This window comes from Cotesia glomerata, linkage group LG1 (genome assembly GCF_020080835.1).
Source record: "Cotesia glomerata isolate CgM1 linkage group LG1, MPM_Cglom_v2.3, whole genome shotgun sequence".
Taxonomy (NCBI): domain Eukaryota; kingdom Metazoa; phylum Arthropoda; class Insecta; order Hymenoptera; family Braconidae; genus Cotesia; species Cotesia glomerata.
The window spans coordinates 1,062,120-1,079,222 of record NC_058158.1 but is presented as its reverse complement, the minus strand read 5'-3'; the positions used below and the strand labels follow the sequence as shown (position 1 = coordinate 1,079,222).

The 17,103-nt window shown below is 27.6% G+C and overlaps 1 protein-coding gene across 2 annotated transcripts in view; it reads left to right on the top strand.

Moving 5' to 3' along the window:
• LOC123275406 overlaps window positions 1–17,103 on the top strand; it is an 80,798-nt gene that overhangs the window by 52,842 nt on the left and 10,853 nt on the right. The window contains exons 2-6 of one of the 2 annotated variants that reach the window (XM_044743507.1): window positions 8,070–8,119; window positions 8,236–8,571; window positions 8,691–8,867; window positions 11,842–12,096; window positions 16,211–16,304. In XM_044743507.1, the coding sequence (XP_044599442.1) occupies window positions 8,070–8,119; window positions 8,236–8,571; window positions 8,691–8,867; window positions 11,842–12,096; window positions 16,211–16,304 (912 nt within the window). The remainder of the gene's footprint in view (window positions 1–8,069; window positions 8,120–8,235; window positions 8,572–8,690; window positions 8,868–11,841; window positions 12,097–16,210; window positions 16,305–17,103) is intronic. The other variant, XM_044743508.1, reaches the window with a different exon arrangement.

Below are 17,103 nucleotides of genomic sequence, written 5' to 3'. Positions count from 1 at the left end.
AAAATAAGTATTTTTCTATATTTATAAAAATTCAAAAAGTTAATAAGTTGAATATAATAATATATATTAATCTTTCATAAGTTATAAAAATAATAGTCAGATGAAATAATAAAAAAATTACTAAAATTTAAAATCCGTAAATACATCAACATAAAAAATTCAATTACTGATTTTTCTGAAAAAACAACACAATATTGTTAATTATTTTTTCCATTTGTTATTTGCATATTTGCTAGTGATTTCTGTCGTTTTTCAAGGACTTATTTTTATGAATCGTCCTTTATAAGTCAATTTTTCAGACATTGTAATTATATTTCCGAATAAATGTATGTAAATAAATAAATAAACGCATGTGTCAAAACAGAGGTTAATCTACAGTTAGTCCAAAACACTACAGTATAACCACTATAAAATATCTTAACGCTCACGCAGTGTTGCCAGACTTTTCAAACAATCAGTTTCTCGTTTGTGATTGGCTAAAATAAGTACATAAACAGCAAAAAGTTTTAGGCTTGTCAATAATGACTCTAAAGTATATGTACCATACACTCTAGCACAAACTTTTGACGACGGAAGTCGCGAGGGTACTACCTTAATTATTGACATTTTTTAAGACATAAGCTCATCCCGGGGTAACACTCATCAAGAGCTTTCATTTGAGTACCCACATGCATTTTGATATATTTTTCATATATACATATATATATAAATATATGAAAAAATTGATGTGGGTACTCAAATGAAAGGTCTTGATGAGTGTAACATCGGGATGAGCTTATATTTTTAAAAATGTCAGTAGTTCACAAGATACAAGGTCATTTCTTAATTCTGTATCTAGAATAGAGAATTTTCAAATGCAGCCTAAATACTTATCATAATAAATTGATTATCAGTGAGAAGTATATGGAACCTTGAAAAGACACAAATTCAAGTCAAAACCTTTGCAGTGACACTAAATTTCACTAAAAAAAACCGATTTTATCATATGACTATCCTGGACACAGAATTTTTCTTATTATCTTAATAATATAAATAATTTTTATTAAAAAAACGCACAACTTTAATTAAACATAACAAAAAACTCAACAAATAATTATTTAAACAAAACCGAAATAATTTTCCATTATTCTTCTTCACCTGCTCTAAAAGTTTATTCAAAATAATCCAATAATAAAATACCACCGACGTTGTACCTACTCACTTCATGAACAGACAAATTTTTTTTATTGTTTCCATTTTCCGACCGCCAATAGCCACTTTCACATTTAAACCATTCGCAGCTTTATATTTACAGTTCCCGGGCTATTTTCACGTACTTTAGTTCTTTCCCGCATAAATGTCGGCGCACATTCACATAACACAAACAGAAAACAAGAGGACAGTAAAACCTTGACGTAGAATTTACACACCCACAACCGAAGCCCGCATGGTTTTAAAGCCCACGTATTTAACGCCAGAGGCGGGAAACAAAATAGATATATAGACTGCCAGAATTCAAACAAAATCACGCTCAAATGACCGACTGCTATTTAAATATTTCATCCTGTTTTGCTAATACCGATTTGTCGGATTTATTGCTGTTTATTAATTAATAAACAGAATTCATTAAATTTATTAAATTCATTTTAATAGTAATGACGTTAAATCCAGCGACAGAATTGAATAATTCATTTTTGTTATTTCACATTTTCTTTAAATAAAAAGCTCGCCTAATATTCTTGCGAAATTTATTTTTTATTAACGAACGCTAAAGGCGCTTGGGTATAAATTTTTAAGTTTATAATTTTTAATAGTAATTTATTATTTAAATTTCCAAAGGATTAAGTGGAAAGTTACAGTCATTAATATTTTATGTTTCAATATTAAGTATAAAATCATTGAAATATTATTTAAAAAGCGGCTATAACTTATAACATGACCCCGATAACTTTCGACCGATAAAACTGTCAATTAATTTCTAACTTACTTGTAATTAATTAAAACATCTTCGTGTATTCACAATCGATCTTTAAATTTTTATTTTTATACGTATTAATCCCAAGTTTTTCATGTAAATTAAATAGAGTTACATTGTAAATTTCTTTTAGAATAAATCGATATTTTCAATTATTCCCCGGAGCAATTTTTTTAATTAAAAATTTTTTCAAGTAGAAAACAAACAGTAAATACAAACTTTTACGAATCAGCGAAAAATCCAATAACTGTTTCAAGTTAAGTTTACTTTTTTAGAATATAAAATTTTTAAGTAATTTTTTTTAATGTAATAAAATTGTTAATTAAGTTTTTTATAGCACATAATATGAAAAAATTTTCTTAATTACAATTTTTATTAGCACACACTGATAGAAGAATTTATTAACTATTAATAATTTAATTTATTTGAAGACAATTATTTAATTTATTAAATTTTAATAAATATTTTTTAACATTCAATAAATATTTATTTGGGAGGAAAGTACATTTATTAATAGTTAATAAGTATTTATTAATAGTTAACAAATATTTATTAACAGTTAATAAATATTTTGTTGAGTGAATTTGTTTCGCTTGCAATGTCATATGATATCAAAATTGCTTGTAAAAAAAAATCATCTTTATATATTATTTGCATTAATTTTATTACATTATAAAAACGTTTATTGTAAAATACTAAATTCTATCACAGCTCATAATTATCTTTAATATTTTTAAATATTAAAAAGGTTAATTTATTTAGTGAATTTAATTATTATCATATATTCCAGCTATAGAGTTATAAAAAGTGTCAAAAGAAAATTGCTATTTTTGCTTTTTATTTTAAATAAATATTTATTAACTGTTAACAAATATTCATTAACCATTAATGAATATTTATTAATAATTAATAAATTGTTTTTAATAAATTACTTATTAATTGTTAATAAATATTTGTTAACTGTTAAAAAATATTTATTATCATTTAATAAATCGTATTTAATAAATAATTTATTAACTGTTAATAAAGCTTATTAAATATAAACAAATCCTTCTATTAGTGCATTATTGAAATTTTTTGTAAACGTTCAAACATATAAGTTTTTTAAAAAATTATTATTATTATTTTTAAAAAATCCATTAATTTATTTTTTGCAACGATCCGTAATTTGATAGCTTATAATTTGATTAATGGGGTCTTTAGCGTTATATATAGCAATTGAAATGAACCGTGGGATATCAGCACATCGACTGTACGTCTATCAATCTATAAGCCCTCTACATACACACAATCTATTTTTACAAATAATACATCGTGTAAGGTATCGATTATTATGGCGAATCGATTCGCCTTGCAATTGCTAAGTCCTCAATAAATCTAGTTTTCTGTCTCATAGACTCTTCCTAACTTGGATTCCAATGTTGCAGACTCTATAGATACCCTCTTAGAGCACGGAAGAATTTTTAGATTCCATTTGGGGCAATTGACTCCCACGCTCACACGTCACCCGCAAATAATCCAAAATTCATGCTCTCTATTTCGGTTTCTGTGTCACACAAACACTATTATTTATACTTTCTACTTTTATATCGATCTTTAGAGTTGAAAAAATTTTCATTTCAATCTTTCTTCTTCTTTTAGTAAGTCGATTAACTTAATGGTTCAGTACAACAGTTTCTCAAAGTTTAAGCGGTACTTTATAAAACCATTTATTTTAAATCCCTTTTTATTTAATGGTTACATTCAATCGAACCTTAAATTTTATGGAAGAACAGATGAATTTAATTATTGAATAAAAATTAATGAACATTCTTCATTCTTCTGAATCAAAATAATAAAATTTAATAAGTAAATTAAACAATAATATTTTGCCAAATAAAAAATTTTAAATTAAATAATTTTTTCTGTAGTCTTAACAGAACTTTTTATTTCGTCCACCATCAAATTTTTTTAATACTTTCTTTTAATTTGCCAATTGACTTTATAAATTGAAAATTTATAAAAAAGCAAAATTTTATTCCATACTCTCAAAGTATCATCTATATTATTAAGAAAATAAGTAAAATTTTGTCTTCAGGATAGACATAAAATAAAATTGGTTTTTTTAGTGAAATTTAGTGTCAATGTAAAGGTCTTGACTTTAATTTGTGCCTTTTCAAGATTTCATATCATTCTCACCGATAGTCAATTTATTATGATAAGTGTTTAGGCTGCATTCGAAAATTCTTTATCTCTAGATACATAATTAATAAATTACTTTGTATCTTGTAAACTATTGACATTTTTAAAGATATAAGCTCATCCCGATGTTACACTCATCAAGACCTTTTATTTGAGTACCCACATCAATTTTTCATATATTTATATATATTATATGTATATATATGTATATATGACAAATATATGAAAATGCATGTGGGTACTCAAATGAAAGCTCTTGATGAGTGAAACATCGAGATGAGCTTATATCTTAAAAAATGTCAATAATTAAGAAATGACCTTGCTATCGTCTCCTACTGTCATTTTTAAAGATATAAGCTCGTCCTGGCATTACACTCATCGAGTCCTTTAATTTGAGTACCCACACCAATTTTTCATACATTTTATATATTTATATATATTATATATATGTATATATTAAAAATATATGAAAATGCATGTGGGTACTTAAATGAAAGCTCTTGATGAGTGTAACATCGAGATGAGCTTATATCTTTAAAAACTTCAATAGTTAAAAAAGTACAGTGCCATTTAACAAAAATCATTATTTAATAAAGCAAAATTTTATTTATTTATAGTTCACAAGTCCCGGCAGTCACATAATGACTGCAAGTTTGCTAGTTTCACTTAAAATAAAAATTCCAATAAAAACATTTTTTTCTCCCCAACAATGTTTTTTTCATTCCAATAAAAGATTCATCATAAAATTCTCTCAGAAACTTGAAACCATTTCAAACAACATCCGAGTTGATTGCAATTGTTGATCATTGGAACTCCAAACATCCAAATCACGAAGCGTAGAACTTCTCTGGAATTTAATCCCCAATTAAAAAATATTATTTACAAATCGCGTATTTCCATTATCAAATCAAGCCGATCAATTATTTGGATTCTCATCCACACTCTAGCTGAGTATCTACTATCTAGGCTCTCTAGTTTCAGTTTCAGTTGCAGTTATCCACCATAGCGGTATAAAAATAATACGATCCGGAAATATAGAGGTTTTCAGTGAGGCTGCAGCAAATACGTGGCTGTGAAATATTAAAAAAAAACCCCGATGGAATTTATTTAAACTGGCAGCTCACGTAATATTTCCGCGGATGACGAGAATGCTTAAAGCCGCTTTCCGGTTTATTAGCCGATGCCTACACTACTTTACACTGCTCGCGTACACCAGAATAGTCGCTGGAAAGTTAAACTTGCGGCTTCTAACAATGCGTAGATTCAATTTCTTTTTTTAAAATAAAATTACCAGTAAATACTTATAAATTGTATATATATATGGGACGAATTCGTCGGACCGTCCGCTGTCCGCTGAAATACCGGAAAACTGCTTCGTCGACGCATTACTTTATCCCATATTCGGCTCTATAAGTCCTCTGCTGTACATATATATTTACTGTACATATATATGGGCTATAAGTACAGTTATAACGAGTGTACGCTGTCTACATTCCACTTCTGCGGCATTACACACCCTCCAGTTTACCTCGCGGGTATATTCGATATATACGTACGTGTGTTAATATATAGTGTGTATTTTATATCTTATTTTTTTTTTATATATATACACAGTGATCACGTACAGTGTAAACGTACTTTGCCAGCCGTTCGGTCATTTCGCTTGGGCGAAAGAAAAAATATAGGACAATGCATACTCCGCAAAAAAACTAACGCCCTTACTGTCTTTTTTAAGCTTTTTTTCACTTTTTTGCTTACGGCATTTATTCTACCGAGTGTAAATTTTATCTCGCGTGTCCTGTGACTGGCTGGCTGCCTGCCTAGGTGTATTGTGTAGGTGTTTTATATTTTGTATATGTAATATTTTCTCACTAGTTTTTAGCAGGCGTGACGCTGAAAATCGTAATTTAAGCTCGCTATTTTTTTTACGCTTAAAATAATAATGTTGGAAAAATTTGAATTTAAGGTTTGAATTTGAGGGGAAAGTGACAAGATGGTTAAATAAATAAAGTTGTAATAGTTTTTATACTGATAAAAAAATCAATTCCATTTAGAAAAAAATTTTTAATGTACAAAAATTTCACAGTACACTGAGAAAAAAAAATACTTTCACTCAATTAACAATTTCTTGGTTCAAAAAATTTAATGACGATCAAATATTCTATTATTATTAATTATTCATTTCTGAAGAGAAGAGCATCAATATTTATCTTTAGATAATAGATAAACAAGCGAATAATAGCTTTATTTAAATTAAGTAAAAATTATTTCAATTAATTTAACAAGTTCTTGAGCTAAGAATATATATTCTTGAAAATTTTCAAGAACATGAATTCTTATATCAAGAAAATTTTCTTAATAAAAGTTTTTTTTTTCTCAGAGTAATAAACGGCTGCCCAATTTTAAAACACAGTACACAAAAAAAAATGTTCTTGAATCAAATGTATAATTTTGAAGAACTTAATCTTCTTGATTTGAGTAGAAAAATTTTTGAACTAATAAATTTTGCGTAATTTAAGAAAATTTTACTTGATTCAAGAATTTTTTATCTTGATTCAAAAAAATTATTTTCTTAGTTCAAGAATTTTTCTCTCGAATTAAATTAATATTTTTTTCAGTGTAACTGCAAAATTTTTATACCTGATTTTTTTTAGTATTGCTGCATTTTTCACAAATTTTAGACCTTAATTTCAAGTTTTTTTTTTTTGTTCTTAAGAATATATTTATATTCAAGTATTTTCTATTCATAAATCAAATTTTCTATCAATTTGGCGCGCAAACTTTTTTTTGATAAGAAAAATTTTAAAATTGTTAGTTACTATGTTTTGAAATTGGGCAGCCGTAAAATTATTTACTTTTTTAAAAAATATAATACAAAAAATTTTTATAATTACAATTTGAGAATTTTAATAATACATAAATTAAATTGTGAAAATGCAAATCTATCAAAATAATTGTTAAGTAATATTAATTATAATAAATCGTGTATTTTTAATAGTCTATAATTAAAATTCTCTCATACAATTCTTCTCAGTCTCCTTAATCAATTTTTTCGAAGAAATAATTGAGATTCTTATTAGAAAAAAATTTGTTCAACATTGAGGATTAAAAATAAATCATCCCTTTAAAGTCTTCAGATCAATAAATAATTAAACGATTCAATAAAAAATAAATTGAAATCCGTGTAGGTACAATCAAAAATCAATAATTAACTTTCAATTTAATTGCTGTCAATATTAAATTAAAATATGTTCTTTCTACAAATAGTAATCCGTCCAATTATTTAAAATAAATTCTCAATCAATTAAAAAGTAATAAAATGATACCTCAAATTCTAATTTTGTATAAAATAAATTTAAATTTAAATATCTAAAATAAAAAATAATTTTCTTATTTTATTTAAAAGTTTCTTAATTAATTAACTGAGAAAAGAATTAGCAATAAATAGAAATCCAATTGAATAAAGAATTGTTTTCAATTTCCTCATTAATCCTGAAGAGTTTCTATTTAATATGTAAATAAAATTATGCGTGAAATAAAAATCCTCGAATAGAAGCTCTAAGCTCAATTAAAAGTCCTATTGTTCCTTGGGTGTTTCTTTGTCTCGGTCCCAGGTTCTAGGTCGTCGTATCTTTATTGCCGGAGAAATTACGGCGGTCAATTAAAAGACTCGGGTAAAGCTTGTAGGTATATCCTCTCATCTACTCGAGTAAGAATATTAATCGGGTGCATCTGTTGCCAGAACTCGCGAATAATAAAAAGAAAACAGACTCCAAGTTAGCTGCGTATATTATTCAGAAAGTTTAAAAAATAAACTAGTAAATAAAAAATAAAATAATTATAAAAAATTACCATAAAAAAATAACTTATGTTTATCTGATTATTCGCGTTTGTTGAATGCAGACGTTTTCTAACCATTTTATTTTTTAATCAGTTGCAGATGAGAAGAAAGATAAACACGGGGAACTGCAGCCAGTTGTAAGGGTGAGTGGATATTTTATTTTATTTTATTTTATTTTATTTTATTTTATTAAATCCATTCACCGGTTAATGAAAATACCGAGTGAAGTTGTAAAAAAAATAAAAATAAATAATTCTAGACTCTGTCGACAACGGAGAAAAATTCCCGAGAATCTGAACCAGATTACGAGGACGAGGATGAAGAAGAAGAAGAAGACGGAGAACCGGAAGGAAGAGAGCACGTGGACGAGTACGAGGAAGAATTACGAAGCATGGCCGAGTCCCACGAAGCCATGTCCAGAGACGAGAGGCGCAACTCCTCGGACAGCCTAGCCAACCCCCCCGAGGCCGGTTTTAGTCCCGGGATGGTCTCGTCCAGGAACTTCGACTCCCAGGAAAAGAACTTGGAGGAGAACTCCGACGAGAGCATGACCTCCAACGAGGCAATCAGCGGCGAGGTCACCGGCCCCGCGCAGGCAACTATCCCTTTTAATTTATTCCCTAAGTTACTTATGGTTATTATATTAACTTTTATTTATTATTCATACGGATCTTTTTACTTTTTATGTCTCGCCCGTCTCGGCTGGTGATACAGGAGCTTTTGAAGTTCAAGCGGCAGGCGAGCGGAAAAATTAAACGCGTACCTACTGTGAAAAAGGAACTCAGCTCGCAGGTACGCCTCCAGGGGAACGACACTAATGAGGACGCGGTCAAAGGCGAACTTTTAGGGAAAAAAATTCCCGCAACCAGACAAGTTATTGACAACCATTTGGTAAGTTGTTTTTTTAATTGCGGTGATAGTTTTTTTTACTTTTTGATTTTATTGGAAAATCAGTTGAATTTTTTGAGGAAATTTTTATAAATAATTCTTTATCGGATTTTTTTTTAGTATTAAACTCAAAAATCTGATGGATTTTTTTATTAATATTCCTTCTGTGTTTAAATTACATTTTTTATAAATTTAAAATGTAAATCCTCTTTTATAGGACAAAAAAATTAACTTGATTCGAAAGAAAAATTCGCAGAAAGTAAATTTGGTTCAAAATTTTTTTCTTCAATCAATTTATTTTTTTTTTTTTTTTTTTTTGGAGAAATTCAACTAAAAAAAATTCTATAACTCAACTCACATTCAATAGGATGATAATTTCTCTTAAAAGAATTACACAGAAAGAAAAATTTCTTGACTGGAGAACAAAATTCTTGGCTCAAAAAATTTTTCGGATAAATTCTATTCTTGGTATAAGTAATTTTTTCTTAATTCTAATTATTATAAATACTTGATTCAATAAATTTTTATATTTAATCAAAATTTTTAGATACTTTAGGGAAGCAGCGCCACATACTTCAGCTGAGAAAAAAATTTTCTCACCTTGAGAAAGTTTTTTTCTTGAATATTTGATACCCATTTTATATTATTTTAGCGTGCAATTATCGATATTGAATGAAAAAAAATGATGAAATATTATTTGATCTTCCCATTTGATAGATTTATCAATAAAAATAATAATGAAAATTTACTTCTATCTTTATATTTAATTTCTTGGAGCAAGAGGCTGAATTTTCTCAAAACAACAAGATTTTCTTGATTAAAATAAATTTTCTTGGATCAAGAATACGTATTTTTTAAAGCAAGAGAATTAATTTCGGAATAAGTGAAATTTCTTGTCAAAAAAAATTTTTTTTTTCACTTAAGAAAATAATTAGGAAGAAAAATATTTTCTTGGCTCAAGTGAATCTTTTTTTCTGTGTAATAATTGCAAAATTTTTTTCTCCGATTTTTTTAAATACTTTCAACAATCTGATGGATTTTTTTATTAAGGAGGTCCTTTCGCCGCCAATGTAAAATAAAAAATATTAGATTATGAGTAAATTTAATTTTTTTCTAATAGTTAAGGTCCTTATTTATCTTATAGTGAGGTTTAAATTATACTTTACCGGACAAATTTTTGAAAAAATAAAATTTTTAAATGTTAGTATTTGTTCAGAGTCTTACGAGAAAATCAGACGTTTGCAGTATTTCTCGAATTATACTCAGTCATGGATTAGATGAAGTAAAAAAAAACTAAAAATCAGATTTTCGAAATATTCAGGTTTCTTTTTTTTGCAATAAAATATATCTGTTACCGAGATATTTATTGAGAAATTAATATTTAAAAATCACAAAAAATTCTCAAGTTACCTACAATAAAATGCGTAGCGCGCGAGCTTCAGACCATTCAATAAATTCAAACTAAACTTTAACGCACTTATGTTTTTCATGCATACTTATGAGTTAATTTATTGTTAACAAATTTTCATAATTCATAATTGAAAAATAAAACAATAATTAAAAAATACTAGCATTCCTGCCATGAGACATTAGAATGTTATGGTTTTGTGACTAAAAATTTTTAATTAATTTATTTATTTACACTGACTGCAAAAAGTTAAACACGGTTAAGGTTACATTGTGCAAATAAAAATGTAAACAACCGAAATAAAGCGTTGCCAAATCACGGACAGGTTACTAACAGCTGATTTACAACAGTCAAATTAATTTTTGTATTTAACTATTTTTTTTTTTTAATTTTCAAAATTTCAACGATTAATGCCTCATATACTATTTATTTTTTAATTTTAGGAATTTTTATGGGTTTTGTATTTTAATTTATTGAAAATTTATTACTACAGTTGTTATGACTCAACTGGAGCGAAAGGACTTCCTTAATAATCCTCCTGGATTTAAATTAAAATTTTTATCAATTTAAAATATAAATCCTTCTTTATATATTCATTACGGTTCAAGGCTGTGCGATTTTTTAACGTACTTATTAATTGCAAAATTGTTTTCTCCGATTTTTTTAAGTACTTTAATTCAACAATCTAATTGATTTTTTTATTAAGATTCCTCCTGGATTTAAATTAAAATTTTTATCAATTTAAAATATAAATCATTTTTTATATATTCAACTTATATATTCAGTGTGATGATAATTTATCTTGTAAGGACTAATAAGGACAATCTGATCATGATTATGAGTGGTTAGGTTGTTTAGATTATCTCCCTAAAATTATAATATAGTTTACCAATTAACTCGTCAGTTCAGAGATTCAAGGCGAGTGACAACGACGTATTGCTTCAAAGCTTGGTACTCACCAGTGGATAGTTTCAAACCACAAGCATCTCTGTTACCGCTCAAGTGTCGGAACGTTTTTATTGAAACTAAACTTTGATATTATTGTCAACTCCAATAACTAAAGTTTGGATTAATCTTCTGAACTACGCCGTCCATTCTTTGAATTAATTGGAAAATTTATTTGTTAGATAACTATAAATTCAAACTACGCTTCAATATTATAAAAAAAATTATTAATTATTGTTGATTAAGTACAATTTATTAAAAAAAAAAATTTTTCTACAAAATAATTTTTACTCTTGAATTTATTTTTTATTTTTAATAAAAAATTTATCAGAATTTAATCACAAAATTCCACAACAGTTTTGTAGAGTATGAAAATATTTGATAAAATTTAATATTTGTCTAAATCAATAGCGTTGGATTCTTGGGTAAAATAAAAAAAAATAAAAGATTAAATTTAACAGAAAATAAAAAAAGTAACTCTATTGTTGTACAGAGATTTGTATTTATCGAATAAAAGGCAACAGGAGCTTATTTGGCGCGTATCGAGTCGGATTTCTCCGGTACACCCTTTGCTAGCCGGCAGGTGTAGGGCCGTAGCGTAATAATACTTGAGAGTGCTTTCAGCTGGATGACGATGGGATTAACCCCGTGCCCGGAGAGTCCTACCTCGAGAGAAGATCTTTGGATGTCGATGTTGGCGGCGAAAAAGAAAGGGCGCCCGAAGACTCCGAGGAATATATGGATTTGGATGCGCCGACGGAAATCCTCGGAAAACTCGACAAGAGACAGCAATCCGATCTCAAGGGTCTCGAGACTTATCTCGAACCGGCTACGCACGCCTACGAGCTCGAGAAGCTCGCTAAACTTGAGGAACTTCGAGTAAGGATTTGCCACTACACAAAGAACTTTACTTAAGAGATTGCGAGAGTCAAGGGCTCACTGCATTTTATTTTTAAACACCTTGCCGATAAGACCTAGCGGTGAAACTGAAAAACTTTTTCAACTCACCCTCTACTCTTATCCTGTATCGGGGATATTCTCTTTTATTTTTATCTTATTTCGTTTCTAGTTGTGACAACCCTATAAATTTATTTTCTATTTTATATCATGGATCACTGACGTTTTATGATTTTCAAGGATCAAAAATTTTTAAATTATCTCTGACTGACAGTTAATTATTTTTTCTTGCTGGAAAAGATTTATTTCAGAAATATAGTAATAATTTATATTATTGAGAGAATAAGAAAAATTTTGTGTCCAGGATTGACATATGATAAAATCGGTTTTTTTAGTGAAATTTAGTGTCATTGAAAAGGTTTTGACTTGAATTTGTGTCTTTTCAAGGATAGTTAATTTACTATGATAAGTATTTAGGCTGCATTCGAAAATTCTCTATCTCTAGATACATAATTAAGAAATGACCTTGTACCTTGTGAACTATTGACATTTTTAAAGATATAAACTCACTCCGATGTTGCACTCATCGAGACCTTTGATTTGAATACCCACATCAATTTTTCATATATTTCATATATTTATATACATAAATAAATGAAAAATATATCAAAAATGCATGTGGGTACTCAAATGAAAGCTCTAGATGAGTGTAACATCGGGATGAGCTTATATCTTAAAAAATGTCAATAATTAAGAACTTACTGCTATCTTGTTAACTAACGATATTTTTGAAAATATAAACTCATCCCAATGTTACACTCATCGACACCTTTAATTTAAGTACCCACATCAATTTTTCATATATTTCATATATTTATATATATATATGAAAAATATAAAAATGCATGTGGGTACTCTGATGAAAGCTCTTGATGATTATATCATCGGGATGAGCTTATATCTTAAAAAATGTCAATAATTAAGAACTGACTTTGCTATCTTGTCAACTATGAACATTTTTAAAGATATAAACGATATTTTTGAAAATATAAACTCATCCCAATGTTACACTCATCGACACCTTTCATTTAAATACCCACATCAATTTTTCATATATTTCATATATTTATATATATGTGCATATGAAAAATATATAAAAATGCATGTGGGTACTCAAATGAAAGCTCTTGATGAGTGTAACATCGGAATGAGCTTATATCTTAAAAAATGTCAATAATTAAGAACTTACTGCTATCTTGTCAACTAATGATATTTTTTAAAATATAAGCTCATCTCTATATTGCACTCATCGAGACCTATCATTTGAGTACTAACATCATTTTTTCATATATTTTATATATTCATATAAATTATATATATATATATATATATATATATATATATATATATATATATATATATATATATATATGTATATATGAAAAATATATCAAAAATGCATGTGGGTACTCAAATGAAAGCTCTTGATGAGTGTAACATCGGGATGAGCTTATATCTTTAAAAATATCAATAGTTGAGCAATTACAATCCAATTTAACAAAATTCATTATTTAATAAAGCGCAATTTTATTTATTTACAGTCCACAAATTACGGCAGTCACACAGTGACTGCAAGGTTTTCAATTATAATCAAAACAAAGAAAAAAACCTAAAAATTGATATTAAAAATAAATTATTGATATTTTATTTATATAAAATTTTTTTCAAAAATATTATTGGCTGATAAATTTTCTATAAAATTTAAATTTAGTACCTAAAGATCTAAATATAAAATTGTAATTTCTGAATTTCATCTAAATTAGAACAGAAATTGAATAATTTCTCGATATAATTATTGATTTATAAAATTAACATACAAGTTAATTTTATATAAATTCTTAAACTATCTATTCAGTGACATTGGTCTTTTTATATAAAATAAAATAAAACTTTACAATTATAAATAAACCAAAAGGTCCAACTAAGAATTTAAAATAGCACACTTTATAATAAATGCTTATTCAAAAAACTTTAAACAAAGAATTGGTGGATCAATAGCGAAAAGTATAACCAGTAGAGCGAATGTTACCTTTAGCATAGTGCAAATTTTTCTCTCAATTTTATCCTCTGCGGGCTGTAATCTCGCTGCTGAGTGTGTGAAAAAGAGGAACGAATTTTGTCTGGAGGCAGATTCCGCGGAGGATGGATAGAAATGCGAATGCGAAAACGGAAATAATGGAAAAAGAGACTGGGGAGAGAGGAACAATGCCCTCGGTCATATGACAAAGTGCTACATTCTGGATTTCTTGTTCCTGGGATTCTCAAGTCAATTTCCTGGCGAAAGGGTGCAAGCATCTGTTTCTCTCTCTTTATCCTGAAAATTTCCAGTCCTCTTGATGTGTACACAACTGGTGAAACGGTTGGCGGTTTCAATCACACCGGGCAACATTCAAGCGCAATTTAAACGTGTGGGATTAAGTCACACCGGTTGGGATCCCCGCGGGAAATCAGGGAAAGAGTCTTGGGTTATCAATCCCTCACGCGTCGAAGGAATGTCACTGGGGATAAATTCTCAAGGAAATCTCATCTATCAATTCCGTCGATTCTTCCCTAAAATAGATCAGTGATTAATTTTCAGTTAAACTTCGGCTATTAAAACTTTTAAAAGCTCCCCTTCGTAAATTATCTATATTACTGAGAGAATAAAAATTTTGTTTACAGAATAGTCATATGATAAAATCGGTTTTTTTTTAGTGAAATTAAGTATCATTGCAAATGTCTTGATTTGAATGTCTCTATCTCTAGATACATAATTAAGAAATGGCCTTTTATCTTGTGAAATATTGATATTTTTAAAGATATAAGCTCATCCCGATGTTACACTCATCGAGACCTTTCATTTGAGTACCCACATCAATTTTTCATATATTTTATATATTTATATATATTATATATAGGTATATATGAAAAATATATCAAAAATGCATGTGGGTACTCAAATGAAAGCTGTTGATGAGTGTAACATCGGGAAGAGCTTATATCTTTAAAAACATCAATAATTAAAAAATGACCTTGTATCTTGTTTACTACTGACATTTTTAAAGATATAAGCTCACCCCGACATTATACTCTTTGAGACCTTTCATTTGAGTACCCACATCAATTTTTCATATATTTTATATATTTATATATATTATATATATAAATATATGAAAAATATATCAAAAATGCATGTAGGTACTTAAATGAAAGCTCTTCATGAGTGTAACATCGGGATGAGCTTATATCTTTAAAAATATCAATAATTAAAAAATGACCCTGTATTTTGTATACTACTGACATTTTTAAAGATATAATCTCATCTCGACATTACACTCATCGAGACCTTTCATTTGAGTACCCACATCAATTTTTCATATATCTTATATATTTATATATATATTATATATATGTATATATAAAAAATATATCAAAATGCATGTGGGTACTCAAATGAAAGCTCTTGATGAGTGTAACATCAGGATGAGCTTATATCTTAAAATATATGTTATGTATATTACATAATTAAATAAAATGACCTTGTATCTTGTGAAATATTGAAATTTTTAAAGACATAAGCTCATCCTGATGTTACACTCATCGAGACCTTTCATTTAAGTACCTACATCGATTTTTCATATATTCATATATTTATATATATATTATAAATATGTAATAATGAAAAATATATAAAAAATGCATGTGGGTACTTAAATGAAAGCTTTTGATGAGTGCAACATCGGGATGAGCTTATATCTTGAAAAACGTCAATATTTAAGAAAGTACAGTGCAATTTAATAAAATTCATTATTTAATAAAGCAAAATTTCATTTATTTTTGGTGCAATTTAATTTTTCGACCGACAAATAAGCACTAAAGAATCCCTTGACCTCGCAAAGCTCACATGAAATTATAAATTTATACAGAAACACATTATATTGTGCTTTTGTAGTTGGTAAGTGCACTAGTTTTGGCTCTTATTAGTGTATTTGTATTTTTGAAACTGTTGATTTAAACTCTGAGAACTTAGAGAGCGGTTTCTTGCTTTGTTGACCAGGCAGAGGAGTACGTACTGGCTGAAAACTTAATGGAGTTATTGGTGAAGCTTGCCGAGAATCCTAAGCGATGGGAACGGACTCACAAATTGCTGAGTAAGTATATAACGTAACCTACATACTACATACTACATATACTACTAATATAATATTGAAGCTAACATTATCGAGCGAATCAAACAATGGTATAATTGAATTTTATTGCCTTGTTTATTTTATATTCAATCTATTTTATTTTATTTATTTATTTATTGTAACAATATCAATATTTATATTGAAAATTTTTTTTTTTAAATCAATTTTTATAAATACTCCACAAAAATTTTAATTAATTAATTATAATACACAAAGAACAGATTTTAAGCTCTATAAAAATATACTTCTATTTCTCTATTTTTTCGTAGGATTTAAAATAATTTTTTTTTTTTCATATTTTTTATAGGATTGAAATATATTTTTATTTTTATCATTTAATTTAAAATATTTTTCTTGTAGATTTTAATTATAATTAAAAGATATAAAATTTATACACAGACAAAAAAAATAAATTTAATTAAAAATAAATATTCTTTAATCAAGAATATAATTTTTAAAACAACAATAATAATAATAATTTTAGATTTTCAGGTAATTATTTCTCTAGTTTGATAAAAACAATTTTTCAAAATTGAAAAAAAAAATTTTTAAATAATAATAATAATAATAATAATAAACAAGTAACGATTATTGAAGGACAATTGAAATGCTGAACACCACCTGATTATTATTCCAACAATAACTCAACAAATTTCACAGCCGCAGAGTAGGTCTATATAAAGAGTGAGAGAGTCCGCTGGGAACAAGAGCCTGTTTCGCCTCTTAATTACCTCTCGCAGCGGCAACCCGTCGTCATTAC